This window comes from Podarcis melisellensis (assembly GCF_964234715.1).
Source record: "Podarcis melisellensis genome assembly, chromosome: 10".
NCBI classification, from domain to species: domain Eukaryota; kingdom Metazoa; phylum Chordata; class Lepidosauria; order Squamata; family Lacertidae; genus Podarcis; species Podarcis melisellensis.
Genome location: NC_138542.1, coordinates 69,354,239 through 69,372,448, shown reverse-complemented (window position 1 = coordinate 69,372,448; position 18,210 = coordinate 69,354,239). Strand labels below are relative to the sequence as shown.

General features: G+C 45.2%; 1 protein-coding gene across 1 annotated transcript in view; it reads left to right on the top strand.

Annotated features, from left to right (window-relative positions):
- The window catches only part of CHCHD3 (coiled-coil-helix-coiled-coil-helix domain containing 3), a 220,210-nt gene that overhangs the window by 62,821 nt on the left and 139,179 nt on the right, over positions 1-18,210 (top strand). The window contains exon 4 of the mRNA XM_081927466.1: positions 10,811-10,955. Coding sequence (XP_081783592.1) covers positions 10,811-10,955 — 145 coding nt within the window. The remainder of the gene's footprint in view (positions 1-10,810; positions 10,956-18,210) is intronic.

The window sequence follows — 18,210 nt, the reverse complement described above, 5'->3', positions numbered from 1 at the left end:
ATGAGTAAAATGTGCCTTTTTATTTAAAATGCATCTCTGGGTTACTTGTGGGGCATAGGAATTTGTTCATTATTATTTTTTTTCAAAATATAGTCTAGCCCCCCCCCCCAAGGTCTGAGGGACAGGCGGCTGGCCCCCTGCTGAAAAAGTTTGCTGACCCTTGCCCTAGAGGCACACTCCATTGTCTCTCGAGACAGACAGATGCCAACCATGTTTGCATGGCGGTAGTGCTGTACCCACTTTAGATTAGGCCGTGACCCGGTAGAGGGGCCCTGATATGCCAGCTGAAGATTGATGATTTAGAACAGTGGTTCCCAACCTTTTAAAGGACCCCTTTTAATTTCAAAAATGCTTACAGATGAGAAAGGAGAGAGAGAAAGAGAATGAGCATGGCAGGGGGAGACAGAGAAGGGAGGAATGAGTGGATGGAGAGGTGTGAACAATACCATTTTTCAAGGAAGAATGAAGAAACTGGGGCTGCTAACAGAGCCACCCATAGCTGTCAACTTTCAGATTTGAAAATAAGGGATCAGCAGCCTCGAAAATAAGGGATCCGCAGCCTCACCTGTCCGGGGAAAGACTACGGGATATATAACAATCCGGGATAGCAGTGGGAAGCAGCGGGAAACAGCGCTGGAATAAGGGAATTTCCCGCAAAAAAAGGGAAGGTTGGCAGCTGTGGAGCCACTATCCCCTCCCCTACCCCATACTGTGCAGCCATCCCCTCCACTGCCAAACAGGCAATGAATCGGGGACTGTACGATGGCAGTCCAAGCCTGCGCCATATCAAACCCTCAGTCGCTGAACACCTTCCCCAAGAGAGGTCTGCCTAACCACTTACAGTGGTACCTCGAGTTACAAATGCCTCAGGTTACAAACACTTCAGGTTACAAACTCTGCTAACCTGGAAGCGTTACCTCGAGTTGAGAACTTTGCCCCAGTATGAGAATGGAAATTGTGTGCCAGTGGCAGCACAGCAGCAGCAAGAAGCCCCATTAGCGAACGCACGCCTCTAGTTAAGAACAGTTTCAGGTTAAGAACGGACCTCTGGAATGAATTAAGTTCATAACTAGAGGTACCACTGTATTTGCTTGCTGCTCGGTGAGCAGTGAAGTTGTGGTTTTAAAACAGATGCTTAAACTGTGGTTATTGAAGTCATGCATTACTGATTTAGTTATGCTCTTTTCCGTTGCTCGTTTTGATGGTATTTTGTATCTTTATTACGTTTGTAGCTTATTGTCCAAAGTACATGTTTTGTCCTGGATTTTTTTTTTTAAGTGATCATTTCAGTAAGTTAGGAAACCAATATCTTGGTATTCGGGTGGCACTGTGGTCTAAACCACAGAGCCTAGGGCTTGCCGATCAGAAGGTTGGCGGTTCGAATCCCCGCGACGGGGTGAGCTCCCGTTGTTTGGTCCCTGCTCCTGCCAACCTACCAGTTTGAAAGCACGTCAAAGTTCAAGTAGATAAATAGGTACTGCTCCGGCGGGAAGGTAAATGGCGTTTCCGTGCGCTGCCCTGGTTCGGCAGAAGCGGCTTAGTCATGCTGGCCACATGACCCGGAAGCTGTACGCCGGCTCCCTCGGCCACTAAAGAGAGATGAGCGCCGCAACCCCAGAGTCAGCCACGACTGGACCTAATGGTTATGGGTCCCTTTACCTTTTTAAGTATAGCTGAGTAAAAAAAGTAGGGTGTAAAGCAGCCCCTCTGACTCTTCTCCTTTCTCATAGCTTTCTTAGAAAAGACCCACAACAGTTACTGTGCAATGTGCAGTAAGTCTATACAAATGCCTACAGGTATCCCTCCTACATAGCAGTGTCCGATTTTGCCCATTGATTTCATCTTCATTATTTATTTGCTCAAGAGCAAAGCTGACCGGCTTCCTTTCCTATATGTTCAAAGGCCTCAATGTTTCAACGCCATCCTTGAAGAAGCCACTCTTTTCCCTGGTGCAAAGAACCTTGTGCTCCAGGTTTTTGTTGCCCTCCTGCAAGAACACGCTCAGATTGATTGCAGGACAGAGCACAGCCTTTTCCCACGTAAATCTGGGGCAGATGCCAAAGGTCAAGGTGATGTGCTTTTATAATCAGCTGATTGCTCTGGGATTCTAATTCTCTTGTACCACACTGGAAGTTTATTTATTGGTACCGTGTCCATGACCCTTTGCATGATGGTTTGGTATGGGAGAAACATTTTGTTGAAAACCAGGCGTGGCTCTATATCTAGCCAAGTCCCCCCCCTCCCTGAATTGCTCCATGAATGTCATGATAACAACAAATGCAAGATAATAAGAGCCGTGGTGGATCCGATCAGAGGCTCATGTGCTCCAGCATACTGTATCCCATTGTTGACAAACTTTCCTTCCAATCTTTAGAATGGCAATGAAAATAATCAAGGGGCTAAGTGGCTAAGTGTTGTGGGGGCGAGCTTTGGAGTGTAGAAAAAGGTCAGTAAGGGAGAGGGGACGTGACAGAGCAGTATGACATGTGAGGAGAAAGTAGATAAGAGCAGGTTCCCATCCCTCGAATACAAGAACCAAGGGGCATCCAAGGAAGCTGAATGTTGGGACAATTCAGTACAGACCAGAAAATAAATGACTTATTCACACAATACATACCGTATTTTTCACTCCATAAGATGCACCCGACCATAAGAAGCACCTAGTTTTTAGAGGAGGAAAACAAGAAAAAAAAATATTCTGAACAAAACAGTGGATGTATGATTTTTGTGGTTCATGCTGTGGCTACAGACATGTAGTTTGATGGTGAGTTTGGGGTAGCCCAGTGCAAAAATCCTGAGAATCCATGTGGATTCGTGCTTTGTAACCATGTTTTTGCACCATTGCGGCCCCACGAAACAGTGGAGGTGTGATTTTTTCTGAAGCAGGCTGTAGCCATGGACATGCTTTGTGATCTGATGGTGAATTTGCGGTTAATTTGGGGTGATGTGATGTAAAAATCCTGAGAATCCATGTGGATCCGTGCTTTGTAACCACGCTTTTGCACCATTGCAGCCCCACGAAACAGTGGGTGTGTGATTTTGTTGGTGCAGGCTGTAGCCATGGACATGCTATGTGATCTGATGGTGAATTTGGGGTTAATTTGGGGTGATCCAATGTAAAAATCCTGAGGATTCATGGACTTTTACCTCCCCCCTCCCAGGCAGCCTCCTTTATCGCTAGCGTCCCTTATCTCCCTCCCGATCCCACCAGTCAGCTGCTTCCTTTCAACACTCCCTTCCCTCTTGTTTGCCTTAGTTTCTTTTCCTTAGCTGGAGCAGTTTTTTGCTCCTCCTTTTCTTCTAATTTCTCTCCTCATTTACTAGTTTTCCTGTCTCATCTCCTTGCAAGTTTGCTGTCTTTACTTCCCCACTCCCAGGCAGCCTCCTTTATTGCTAGCATCCCTTATCTTGTTTCCGATAGCTTGCCATCAGCGGCTTTGTTTCAACACCCACTTCCCTCTTTCAAAAAAACAAAACAAAACCATGAGCTGCTTTTTGCCCCTGGGCAGTTTGGCTCCAGGGACCACACATTCACTCCATAAGACGCATAGACATAAGATGCATAAGTGCATCTTATGGAGCGAAAAATACGGTAGTTAAACTGTGGGACTGGCTTCTACAAGATGCAGTTATCTGCTGTACAGGATTTCCCAAATGTGGGTCTCCAGCTGTTCTGGACTACAATTCCCATTATCCCCCTGTCCACTGGTCCTGCTAGCTAGGATAGTTCAGTTGGTAGAACATGAGACTCTTAGTCTCATGGTCGTAGGTTCAAGCCTTGTGTTGGGCAAAAATATTCCTGCATTGCAGGGGGTTGAACTAGATGGCCCTTGTAGTTCATTCCAACACTATGATTCTGTGATATTATATTGTAGCATAAGACTTTTGATGGTTGAATGCGATATTCTATGTTTATGATGGCTAGGTCCCATTAATTTATTAAATCAGGTTGTCTGTGTTGAACAAGCTGGATCAGTATATATGTTGCAAATTTTCAAGCGTGATACTTTCCTGGTACATTTGTTGGTGCATGGCCACCAATAAAATATGCCATTTCCCATCTTTCGTAATTTCCCTTTGATTTGGTGTTTCATATTGAACTGCAGGAGCTGCTCGACTCGATTGCAGTGCAGAGAAAATCATTTTGATACTTTTTTTGTATATTTGAATAGTTCTTGAAGTCATTAAACTCAAATGATAGGGCATGGTGTGCATCTGTGTGCTTGCATATAAATTTTAGGTCTCAGGTTTTCTTTTAACATTAAGGTAGTTAGTGCTGTTCATTGTTGGAGATTTAGCTGGTGTGTGTTTTCTTTCAGTTCTGGTGCATACTGAATGCCAATCAAATGTGCTGGGAGAGAAAACTACTATAAGTTGATGCACGCAAGTGTTTGAAATCTTAGGACAGTGCTGACTTGTGTTTGTTTCATTAAGCTCCTTCAAGCCAGGCAATTACATAATGCAAATAAGTCAGGTTGCATTCAAAACTGCCCTGCTTTGCATTGAAACGGTGGTGAATCTAAAATGAGTTTGGGATATTTGTCCATAAACTTCGGTCAATAATACTTGGCTGGCTTCGTTGCAGTGGTGATGTCTGATGTCAGAAAAGGCACAAAAAGTCAAAGTTCACTTGAAATAGTTTTTGTTCTGAGAAAACTCCAAGATAAAAAAGGCTTCCTTATTATGAAGAGCCTGTCATGAGGTCCGGAATGAGTCTTATTTACTAAGATGGCTTTCTCATATCCTTGTCCCCATTTTAACATTGAAAAGCCTGGGCTTTTAACTTCCTATATTGTATGAAGTTGAAAGGCCCATGTCCCCATTTCTTGTCTCCTTTCATTTCATCTGGATAATTGTGCCTTTTATGCCTGTTTATATAATGGTCCTTTGCAGGCATAATGTCCAACCATGAGCTGCTTGACTTTAGTGTGATTAAGTGCTTCATCAGAATACCTCAACATGGCTGTCAACCGGGATTGTGTTAGCACCCAACCATTTTGGAATGCCCTACCTTTGGAATCCCCTACCTCAGGATAGGGACGCGGGCGGTGCTGTGGGTTAAACCACAGAGCCTAGGACATGCCAATCAAAAGGTCGGCGGTTCGAATCCCCGCGATGGGGTGAGCTCCCGTTGCTCGGTCGGTCCCTGCTCCTGCCAACCTAGCATTTCGAAAGCACGTCAAAGTAGATAAATAGGTACCGCTCCGGCGGAAAGGTAAACGGTGTTTCCGTGCGCTGCTCTGGTTCACCAGAAGCGGCTTAGTCATGCTGGCCACATGACCCGGAAACTGTACACCGGCTCTCTCGGCCAATAAAGCGAGATGAGCGCCGCAACCCCAGTCAGCCATGACTGGACCTAATGGTCAGGGGTCCCTTTACCTTTACCTTACCTCAGGATATTTATTTGGCGCTTTACTGCTGACATTTTGTTCTTGACTAAATACCATTTTCCCGGTAGGTGTCTGGCCTGTCAGATCTTTGTAATGCTTTAGTTCTGACTTTTTCCTGCTCCTTCATTATTAGCAGGTGGCAGGGTGGGAGTTGGGAGCAAGTCAATAATAACTCACAAGGTGTCAGTGAAGTTAACGCTTTATTCAAAAAAATAAAACAGCTCAGGCTCAGTGATCTTGTCCCAGTGCAGTTCTGAGGCCTGATTGTCCCCACCTTCCTATCATTCTCTAAGGCTTCTCCCTCGGTTCCTACCCCAGCAACCTGAGGCTCTTTCGTCCTCTCTCTCTTCGTTCTTCTTTGTGTTTTGGGAGACCAAGAGAAGGGGAGCTGGCCACAACAGGAAGGGGAGACTACCTGGCTTCTTCAGCAGCCTGCCTCCACTCTGCCTCTTGGCCCCCTTCCTCACCAGCCTCTGCTTCTGCCTCTGATTCTGGACTGCTCTCTGCCACAGACTCTTCCTGCTCACTAAGACCTGTTGCCTCTTCAGTTTCCAACACCACCTTCTCCTAGTCTGTCCCCTCTTCTCCCTCTGACCATGCATCGTCGTCCCACCACCAATCCCCTGGCTCTGTGCCTCCTTCCCCTGGGGGTTCCCTTGAGGGGTTTCCCAGCCGGTGCTTCCCATCACTCTGCATCCAGCCAGTCCATGACAGCAGGCATATCTCATCAGCTGTTTTGCATTTTATTTTATTTATTTTATTGATACTTGTTTTCGTATTGGTTTGAATTAGATCTGCATGTCTCGTATTGAGGGAGAAAGGCATGGCTTAATGAATATGGTTTGCATGAACTGTGGTTAAGCGTTACATGTGATCAAGTGAAATCATGGTCAAGGTGTCTTCCACCTATTCAGCCTCTGCTTTAAAGGTAACAAGCAGCTGCCACTTAGGTCTCCATGTATCTTCTTCCTTGGTGTTCATTCATAGCCGAGTAAGATTGTCTTCCATAAACATGGTCTTAACAGTGAGTCCACAAGTGACTGTGGAGGCCAATTTTGGATCCACACGTCCTTCCACAGTGGGGACATTGGTTTCTGGGCAGGAGCTGATCACAGTGTGGATTTGCCAAGCGTGCCTTCCTCTTAGCACGTTTCTCCCTTGCTTCCTGAGTTTGAGTGTCTTCATAGCCCATGATACCTTTGGTAAAGGCTGTTCTCCAATTGGAGTGCTCTTAGGCCAGTGTTGCCCAGTTGTCGGTGTTTATACTACATTTTTTTAGATTTGCCTTGAGAGAGTCTTTAAACCTCTTTTGTTGACCACCAGCATTACGCTTTCCATTTTTAAGTTTGGAATAGAATAGTTGCCTTGGAACTTTTCCTTTACCTCTCCATGTCAGTGGACAGGGTTTAGCTAAGGAGGTTAAATAATGGGTTCACCTTGGGTTGGATCCAGACCAGCTGTTCCACAAACAGAAAGACTCCTTTTTGTTTTTTGGAAGTGAATTGGACCCAGTGGAAGGTTTCCTGTCCATGAACTGGATGCTTCTGTGGTGGGAAGGAAAGGCAGTTTTTGCTGATCCTCCATCCCTCCTGCAGCCCATGATTCCACCTCCCATACTATTCTGGAGGGTTCACCAGCCTTCCAGTACAGATTTGAGGGTTTTTTTTTGGGGGGGGGCTTTTAAGGTGATGGGGAATTGGCAGAAATTGTTTTCTGTCTTCCATCCATGGGAGTATTCAGTTGGAAGAATTTCACTTTGCTCCACTCTGGATACCATCCCATATATTTTGGCTCTTTAACAGAGTTAGTTCTAATGATTGTTAAATGGTATTATGAAGCGAAGAATGAGAGCAATGACATTGCAATAATGCAGAACAAGAAATTACTTGGGCTGAGTTGTTTGCCCTCATCTAGGCTGTTCCAGGTGATATTTCTTGGTTTCTTTTCATGCCTTGTGGGAACATTTGCAATTGAAAAAGCAAACTTGGTGTTCCTTAACTGTAACCGCCGCCTCCGCCCAAATAATAATGCCATGAGACCCTTGTGGGAAAATAGTAATTGAAGTTTATGCTGAAAAAGAGGTGGTTTTTTTTTTTAAAAAGTGGTATATCTTAATGAATGCTTCAGAGTTCTTTACACGAAAACAGCTAAGCACCTGACAACTGGCCCTAATTCTGAGAATTGCAGCACTAAATGGTTAAGTGGGGGAAAGTTTCAGGAGGATGAGAAAGACTGAGGGTGTTCTCTGTGAACCCCAAACAGGAGCTGTGAGATTTTAGTTTTCTAACAGGCATTCTGTCATAAGAGATCTGAGGTTGACTACAGATGGTTACTGCACCCTCTCCTTGTAGACAACCAAGCCTGTCATAACACCCTGCAAATATTATGACACTTTGGAGTTCTCCTATGTGTGTCAAAATTTCCATCAGCTTTGCCCTTTGTTGTAGAATGTACCCCGAATGATGATCACAAATTAGTTACCGCACCAAATTTAACACTCATAAAGCAATGAAGAAGATCTGTTTCTTTTAAACTCCTCTGTTTGGGATTACCGTACATTCGGCTTCCCTAAACTCAGATTTGTGTATGTTGATTTGGCCTTCCTGTTTTCCGCATCATTGATTGTGCAATAGATTCGATTTGGTTGGAATCATTTGGAGGATCTTGGGAAATCACTTGATGGAATTTGGTCCGTGTCTGCATAATCTAGCTTTCTGCTCGAGTAACTGAAGACGTTGCTTAATAAACTTGATAAAAACTCCCATTTGGTTCACATTCCAGAGGGTTGTATCTGGAGCACAAAGGCAATTCAAATCGTTATTGTCTGCTTTCACCACCCCCAACCTCTAACCATTTCCTTGGGGAAGAATATAAAGCTCTGTAATGGAGTGTGTGTGTGTGTGTGTGTGTGTGTGTGTATACCTTTCACAAAGTGACCCTAGACATGATGATTTGTTCTCAGATGCTCCCTCGGTAATGCACAAAAGTGGCAAGAACTCCGAAACCTCATCTCTGCTGCAATTTCCAAAGCCTGTTTGAAGAGCCGTATTTGATATTCTGTCACCGGCGGCAAACTTTCAGATGTTGACTTTGTGCTCAGCATGAGAACACACATGAAGCAGGTGTATTTTATTAGCTACATTATTTAATACATATTTTAGTCTCCATATAAAAATGTGCAGCGTTAGAACGGCAGGTATTTCGTTAATGATTTCATTAGCTTTGGCGGCTTTAGAGGTTGCCCGCTCTGATCGTCAAATTCCCCACAACAGACAGACAGACTTGGATCAAGTTTTCTTCTTGTATCGCGCGGTCCAAAGAACACTGTCAATATGGTCAAGATCCCAAAGCGTAATGCAAAATACAGGAGTAAAATCCTCATCGGTCTCTAGGGTGGTGTCATAAGCCGGCGTCACTCGCAGAAGAGCTTGGGTCTTTCGAGCCCAGGAAGAACTTGACCAGGAAAAGCAAAAACATTTTAGCCCATCCTGGAAGCAATGGAACCTTCCAGCATAGTTTTATTAATATAACTACACCATATCAAATGCCATTGGTGTTGTAATTTAAATGTATTTTCTCATAACCGAATTGATACTGATTTTAGTGGTTTTTTTAACCCACAAATTATTCCAACCCACCTCCACAATCTCTATCCTAGATCAGATTCCTGTTGTTGTTTTCACAGAGTTGCACCCTCCAATTGTTAACTTATAAATTATTTGATATAGTATAGAGAAAAGGTTTTTTAAAAATATATATCCATTTGTATGTAAAATCAAATTTCCGAAGGATCTTAAAGGTCTTGTGGCATGTGCTTTAACTTCAGAATTTGATGTAAAATATATTTGATGGACATAAAGCCAATTTGCACCCCACATTTCACCCCCACATTATTTGTTCAGCTGATATAGATGAACCAACACAGGTGTTGAAGACAGCACTCCCCCCCATGAGCTGCTACTGGGCTGGGGTCCTCTACAATTTATGTTTCCGACAGGCTCTTGGTATGTTGCTAGTGACCTCCAGCTTGTAATTCAGGGATCCGTTGACCCAAGCTGTTGGGTCATCTTAGTTTTTTCTTCCACTCCAGTTCTCATAATCTCTTACCTGTTCTGCTTCTCTAGTCTACAGAATGGCTCTTGGGGTGGATACCTTCACCCATGTTCAGTTCTCCCTCTCTGGGCAAGCTCCTGATGGTGAACAGTTAACAACTTTACGTGGGGCTGCCCTTGAGACTGACCCAGAAACTCCGGCGGGTGCAGAATGCCACAAGCTCCTTAAGGCTCCTTAAGGGGTCCTCGCTGCGGGATCACATTCACCCAGTGCTATACCAGCTGCACGGTGGAGTACAGGATCAGGTTTAAGGTGCTGGTTTTAACCTTTAAAGCCCTATACGGCTTAGGACCCTTGTACCTACGGGACCGCCTCTCCTAGTATGTTGCATGGAGGACCTTACGATCTTCAGACAAAAACATCTTGGAGGTCCTGGCCACATGGAGGTTAGTCTGGCCTCAACCAGAGCCAGGGCTTTTTCGGCTGTGGCCCTGATCTGGTGGAACGCTCTGTCACAAGAGACTAGGGCCCTGAGGGATTTGACATCTTTCCGCATGGCTTGCAAGACAGAGCTGTTCCACCAGGCCTTTGGCCAAGGCACAGCCTGACCCTCTCCTTTGGTAATCCTCACAGAACTCCAGCCCAATGGTTGCCATTAATTTGATTTGAACTGATTTTATAATGAATTGATTTTAGAATGCTCTATTTTTTATTGTTGTTAGCCACTCTGAGCCCAGCTCTGGCTGGGGAGGGCGGGATATAAATAAAAAAATGTTGTTGTTGTTGTTGTTGTTGTTGTTGTTGTTGTTGTTGTTGTTGTTATTATTATTATTATGTCCTTTTAGTGGCAACAAACAGGTGGTGAAGGATAAACAACTTTACTTTAAACAAGAATGGCTTGGAATAAGGATAACTCTCTGCCCAGGTTATACTCCATGTGCAGATGAAGAGATATTAATAATGTATTTAATCTTTCTGGGAAATGGGATTTTTACAGTCATAATGATTTTATATCTGGGTGTAGCACTGATAAGTTGAACCGTGTTGGTTGCGATACTTCAAGCTTTATGCATGTTGTAAAATTTGGCATTCACGTTTATATGCTCCTTGTGCTTTTTAAAAACCAGTAATTATGTCTCCCTGCCAGAGCTGCTGGATACCTTGTGGTATTATCAATGGGCACAAACTGTGGGAAATGCTTTCTCGTGCCTCACTGCACTGCTTCTGTTGACGTGAAATGATAGTAGAAATGGGATATCTGTGGAATAGGTCCAAGAAATGTGTGTCGTATTGCTTTGACCCAACCAGGTGTTAAGTTTTGAGCACACTGTTCAGTTCCGTGCCTTTCTTTCTTTACTCTCTTGTAGACTGAAGCAGAATCAAATGCATGTACGAGATGAAATCAGCAAAGTTCTTGAGCGAGAGCGGGCTTCCTCAAACGAGTACTTGTCCAGAGCCATCCTTAGAGAGAGAGCTGCGACCGAAGATGAGCGCCTCAAGGCACAGCTGCTGGTAAGTGTAGAGTCGTCATCTTCCCCCCAATTATCAAGCAGTGAGAAGGCGCTGCCGAAGAACCAGTTCAAGGCAGGCTGGAATCCATCTAGGTGCTGAGTGATAGGTAGTGACAGGGAAACAGTATTTTGGTATATGATGATGAGATAATTGGAGAGGTTGTCATGCTTACAGTAGCTGAGTGCTCTCGTGAAGATGCTAAGTCACAAATCTGGCATTAGATGCTTCCTCTTTGCATCCCTGCAGCTGATGTGGTTGGTAAGATTCTCCATGGAACTATTTTCTAAAAGGACTAAAAAAATCAAAATGTTGAAAGGCTTGTTCCACTGAACAAATGGAATCGTTTCAAATTAAATGTGCTTTTCAAGATCTTTGCTCCAGCTTTAATGGCTTTGATCCTATGATAAATAATGTAAGGAAGTTCATGAAAGGATCTATTTCTATCCCTTCCTCGCCTCTGCACTCATGTTCTGGTGGGTTCCTCTGATTCAGAGCATGGGTAGGCAAGCTAAGGCTCGGGGGCCGGATCCAGCCCAATCGCCTTCTAAATCTGGCCCTCGGACTGTCTGGGAATCAGTGTTTTTTTACATGAGCAGAATGTGTGCTTTTATTTAAAATGCATCTCTGGGTTATTTATGGGTAGGAATTCGTTCACCCCCCCCAATATAGTCCAGCCACCCCCCTCAGGGTCTGAGGGACAGTGGACCGACCACCTAGTGAAAATTTTTGCTGACCTCTGTTTTAGAGGGGGTTTTGGGGAGCTGAGGTTGGTTTCAAGAAAGTGAAGCGGACCACAGACTTCCCACCTGTGACCTTCCTTAAATTAACTTCAGGATCTATGCCACTGTGTGGCTAAAAGATGCCCCAGTGGTCTCCTTGTGCAGGAAGCCCTGGCTTGTTTTCCTCACCCCAAACCAAGCTTTAAAAATATACCTTCCCCCCTTGTGTTCCTCTTGTGCTGCAGATTTTTCAACGTCAGAATATAATTCATCAAGGGGGAAAATATATATGCACACAAGGCTCTTTACTTTGGCCTTCAAGTTCTTTTATGTATTTAAAACCAACAATAATAACCTTCCATGGACCTGAGCTTATGAAATAGAAGGCAAACTTTCAGCCTTTTAAATTTGCTCATAAGGAGGCATTATGAGTAAATTGAGTTGCTTGAAGCAGACCTTTCATGGCAATGAGGTGTTCACAGGAGCATTATTTTGCTTCAGAAGACACCACAGGTCATTTTAGTGGCCAGCCTTTTAAGTCTACAACAATTCTGCATCCAGAACTCCACACGAAGTGTTCTGTGTTGCAAAAACTGCTTGGGGACCAGCTAAATTAATTCATCTTGGAATAATTTTCAATGTGGTGACAACACCACAAATATCTTATTGACATCCCATCAGTGGAGCTGTACCGAGTGTCAAGGTGAGCTGTGGAGAACACGGAGTTAAAAAAATAAATAAATCTATAGATTTATTTATGGTGCCCAAAGGCAGTTATATTTCCCTCTCTTTATAACGACCTGGCATTTGCTGCTAACCTATTTGCTTTACTGCTTGGACTGAAATGAGCTGTCATTTAAAACCTTGCAATTTGGAAAGCAGGTCTGTTTGGGTTGCCAGCGACATTAAAGTCTCATTTCCTATTGAAGAGCCAAAGAAATGTAGTTCTGCGCACTTGGAGCTGACAATTGTTTGGAAGAATGGTCCATAGTGTTGAAACATTTCTGCACTGTCTTTTGCATTTTATCCTGGGCTCTAGCTTCTGATTCATTGTCTCTGTTAATTAAAACAAAGCAGTCCTTTCATCTTGACAACTACAAACGCAGCATAATAAAGAGCCTTATTTATCCATGTTTGATAACCTCAAGGACCGGCAATTGTAATGTACTGTATGTGGAGCTATATTTTTGAAGAGTGCCCAGGAATTGCAGTTAGTTGAAATCGCCCAGGAATTGCAGTTAGTTGAAATCGTTGGTTTCTGTGCCAAAACAGGCAGGGACCTCCCCGTTTCCCAGGGAGGCATTAATCATCTCCCTGGCTCAGCCGGCTGTACCCTCGCTGCTGGCTTTTAGCAGCCAAGAGGAGCAAGTGTCCAGAGTGTGTGGTCATCCTTACCACTTCAAGAACATTAGAAGAAACCTCATGACAATAATAGAGTTCGCAGGGCTGTCTTAAGCACATCCAGTGCCATGGTGCAAAGACTCCCCCCCCCCCCCGGTTTCGCAGAGTTGCCAACCTTTTTCAGGGAGGATGGCGATGCCGGCGACACGCCCAGCTTTGTGGGGCTGGAGGAGGTGGGCAGCAGCTGGAGGGCAACTCATCCAGTGGGGAAGAGGCAGAGGCTGGGTGCGGTGGCTCCCGGCTCAGTTGGCTGCTTCGTGCCATGGTGGCCACGGCAGACGGAGGCTCCGGGCGCGGTGCTGCTTTGGCGCGGCATGGCGGAGGTGGGGGAGGGTGGCAAGCTGATGCCGGGAGGCGCCGCGTCCAGTCTCCGCCTCTTCCCTGGCACCCTCCAGAACTTGGCGCCCTGCGCCACTAGCCTCTATGGGTAAGATGCCCCTGGCAGTTTGGCAGTGAAACTAATGACCTTGAAGGGTGGTGGTAGGGATTTAAGGAAGGGCTGGGCAAGCATTTATGGGGACTGCTCTAGCTCTGAGCATGTCCACTGGGCAAGGACATAGATGTTCTAAAAGCTGCCCCCCTCCCCATTTTTCTATAGTTTTGCCATGAAAGCAGTTTCATTCAAAAGCTGAGAGCACTGACAACAGCCATTTTCTCTTCACCTTTTCACTCTGCTTGATAAGTTCCCCCAATGCATATGATATTGCGTAAACCAGATAATCCCCCCCCCCAATGTTGCTTGGATCCATCTCCTTCAGACTACACAGATTGGGTTTTCACTAACAGCCCCATTTGTCTCCATTGTTTTTCCCCCCACTTGCTCACCTTTGGCTGCAGGAAGATTTCTGATTTTCTTCTGAAGCAGATTACACTTGACCTTTCTTGCTGCCGGCCAAATAATCCTTCCTCTCCTAACTATGTTTTCAGGATGGCTTGGCTAGAAAATACTGCAGGGCAGAATTTGCTAAACGAGGTAAAGCGCTTTGCCGTAAGAGAACACTAGTTTGTTTACCAGCCTGCAGTATTTTATTACATACCTCATTTAGCCCATTCATCATTTTAATAGAAAAACAAGTTCTTTTATATGATTCTGAAATTATTCGAGGGAAGCTACATAGCCTAAAACTGAATGCAATTAGTTATTCTAGGCCCATCCAAGCAGAAAAACCAAAATGGCAAGACTAGAAAGTTCAATAACGACTATTTGCTGTGTGGTGAAAATGTTCAAAAGATTAGTGTTGATACTTAAAAATTAGGGCCGGCCCCAGAACAGAATTTAAACCCAGTGGCCCCATGTTTTTTTTAAAAGATAAAAGTGTGAATAATTCTTGAGTTACTAATGTACAGTTATGACCGGCCTGCACATATATAAATAAAACTGCTGCTGGCCTCTACCACTTCAGCCTGCAGGTGGGGACTCACCTACGTAAATAGTTTCTCCATGCAAAACACACACAAAGCAAAGCAAGTCTAGCTACTCGCCATGATGGTTGGGCTGTACCCCTACAATTTGAGGCAGCAGTGTTTCTGAATACTTGTGGCTGGGAAACACAGGAGGGGAGAATTTTGTTCTTGTGCTCATGTTCTGCCCCTTGGTGTTATTGTCATAATCTGTTGGTGTTTCGCAACTTTCTGACTAGTTGCAGGACCTTAGCCAGACCTAGCAGAGTAAACGCAGAGTTCACGAAAGCAATTGGCAACTTGGCTGCAGACAGGATGGACAAAGCAGGAACCAGTAACTTGTAGTTATAGGTGTTTATTATATACAGTGGACTATTTACAGGAACAGAACAGAACACAGATCTTTGACTAGCTCTCTCTTACACAACTCTCAACTCCTACACTCAACACTGAACCACTCACTAACACATTCCAGTTAGTAGGCCGTAAATCATCATTCCCGTGAGAGAGCTTGACCAATCATGGAGCTGTCTCCATGCCTCTGTATCACCAGGCAGACTTACTCCTTCATATTGCCTTGGCTGTTGGCCAAACCCTAATTGACTCTGTGTGTGAAGCTGCACGTATTCAGATTCCCAATAGGTGTGTCAGAGGCATCTGGTTGGCCACTGTGAGAGCAGGATGCTGGCATAATTGGGCCACTGGGCTGATCCAGCAGGCCCTGCTTGCGTTGCTAAATTATTACACATAGAAAACGAGTTTGTTGGGAAGAAGAAGAAGAAGAAGAAGAAGAAGAAGAAGAAGAAGAAGAAGAAGAAGCAGCAGCAGCAGCAGCGTCGTTTGGATTTGATATCCCACTTTATCACTACCCTAAGGAGTCTCAAAGCAGCTAACATTCTCCTTTCCCTTCCTCCCCCACAACAAACACTCTGTGAGGTGAGTGAGGCTGAGAGACTTCAGAGAAGTGTGACTGGCCCAAGGTCACCCAGCAGCTGCATGTGGAGGAGCAGGGAAGCGAACCCGGTTCACCAGATTCCGAGTCCACCGCTCTTAACCACTACACCACACTGGAGAACCATTCTAGCTCGACATTCTCGCTGATGTGCTAGTTTTCAATGTGAACTTCTGTTTTGGTGCCAGGAGTGTTCAGGCATCCATCTTAAAGTCTGAACTGGCAGAGGTCAATACTAGTTTTAATAGCTGCTGAAATAGTTTGCTTTAGAATGTAATCGAGATGGCATCAAGCAAGTTGGTTACTGATTGCAGAAGACCTTTTGTTCATTTTTTGTAGGCAGGAGCACCGCCTATCGCTTACCACAATTTCTTCATTCAGCACATCGTCTGTTTCCTATAATGCAGTTACTGGGCAGCTTTGCTGTGGACCTTGAGTAAAAGGAAAACAATTTATTTGCCTGCTGCACTACTGTCCAGGGCCTCGAGCAAACGTCTGCAAAATCCACAAAATTCAGAATTAATTCCTCCTGATAGTTAAACAGCGCAGCTAACTGAAATGCCCCGTAGGTGATGCAGCATTTCCCCTTGTTGCATGGCGTAACCCCAGGATGACGTGTGTCCTGTGAGCTCTTGTAATAAAATTATTGTTCAACCACTAAATGCTAAATCCTGCGTAGATTGCTGATGCCTGTCGCAGTCAGTCTGTGAGACAGTCCAATGAAGAAATAAGTGGGGATTTCCCCCCTTTGGATTGCATGCAGCCAAGCTGTGAATTGGCTGAGAAAATAGCAAGAAGGCTGTGAGAAATAAATTCATTCATTAGTTAGGCTCACGTGAGCCTAGAGAACCAACTCATTGCAGAGGTTGCCTGATTCATTATTTTGGCCTGAGTAAGAACATATGTAAGGGACACAGGTAGCGCTGTGGGTTAAACCACAGAGCCTAGGACTTGCCGATCAGAAGGTCAGTGGTTCGAATCCCCGCGATGGGGTGAGCTCCCGTTGCTCGGTCCCAGCTCCTGCCAACCTAGCAGTTCGAAAGCACCTCAAAGTGCAAGTAGATAAATAGGTACCGCTCCCAGTGGGAAGGTAAACTGCGTTTCCATGTGCTGCTCTGGTTCGGCAGAAGCAGCTTAGTCTTGCTGGCCACATGACCCAGAAGCTGTACGCCGGCTCCCTTGGCCAGTAAATGGGATGAGCGCCGCAACCCCAGAGTCGGCCACGACTGGACCTAATGGTCAGGGGTCCCTTTACCTTTACCTTTAAGAACATATGAAGAGCAATACTGGATTGGACCAGAGGCCTTTCTAGGGCAACATGCTTCTTTTCCAGAGAAATCTCTTAGGAAGCACAAAGCAGGACATAAGCTCACTTGTCTCCTGCCATCTCTTTGCTGTAATTCTGCCACATCTTCGCATCAAGTGTGCCTGGATCATTCAGTCATTTCCAGTGTGGAGAAGAATCATCCTTCGGGGAGGTTGCCCATTGAATCACTGGGCACTGGGCTGTCCTCTTTTCAGTGAGGAGGCATGGCAAGAAGAGGGGTTGACTCTGCTGAGGTTTTTGTGATTATTTAGCCTTTCACTCTCTAAAAGTAAACCTCTCTTGAGTTTGTGTGAAGTATTTTAGCTTTCAGAAACTTGAATTCTATCCCAACATGTTTCCTAAAGTTTAATGGTGTACGCACAGAAAGTTAATGAAAAATAGTTTTAAGAGTGGAGGCTCCATTCCTGCTAACATTTTGCAGAGGAAAACAAGGGCCTGCTTGTATCATTTCAATGTTAGAAAAGACTCGTGGCTTCAGGCTCCCTCCTTTCCACTACTACCGTATTTTTCGCCCCATAGGGCACACCGGTCCATAGGGCTCACCTAGTTTTTTTTGGGGGGAAATAAAGAAAAAAAACATTTCTCCCCCCCAGGCGCGGGGCTGGGGCGGGGGAAGCCCACACTTCCCCAGCCCCCAGAACAGGCTGCTATCTGCAAGCCTGGGGAGCCCAGCGGGAACTTCCGCCGGGCTCCCAAGGCTTGCGGATAGCTTCCTGTAGCCTGGAGAGCGAGAGAGGTCATTGCGCACCAACCCCTCTCGCTCTCCAGGCTTCAGCGAAAGCCTGCATTTGCCCCATAGGATTCACACAGATTTCCCTTTCATTTTTGGAGGGGAAAAAGTGCATCCTATAGGGTGAAAAATACGCTAATTGTTGCTGAGGTCTCGGTCTGCAGGGTTAGTTTACTTTGCAATAGCCTGTTTCTGCCAGCTTGAAAGCCAGAAGTGAAATGATAATCTGCAGTGCCTAGTATCTTAATATTTATGTGCATCCTCTCCCCTCTTTGAGATCTAAACTGGAGAGACCCTGGAGAGAACTCTCCCAAGGCATGGTCCATCATTCAGTGAACTTTCTGATGCTAAAGAGATTTGGGTCTGATCCAGTGCCTGAATTGGAAGTGCCTGCATGAAGGGCATGACTGGCCAGTCATTGGGGACAGAGGAAGAAACAGACAGTTGCTGGTCTGTTCTTCTCTACGTGTTAGGAGACTGAAACCAGACGGACGTTCGAAACCAGACTGATGTTTGAAAACTCAAATGTTTAATACAATACGTATAACAGGTTCCCCTTACCCTTTCCTGTTGTTCGTTATACAGTCGTACCTCAGTCGAATGGAATCCGTTCCAGAAGTCCGTTTGACTTCCAGAACATTTGGAAACCAAAGCGCGGCTTCTGATTGGCTGCAGGAAGCTCCTGCAGCCAATCGGAAGCCCCATCGGATGTTCGGATTCCAAAG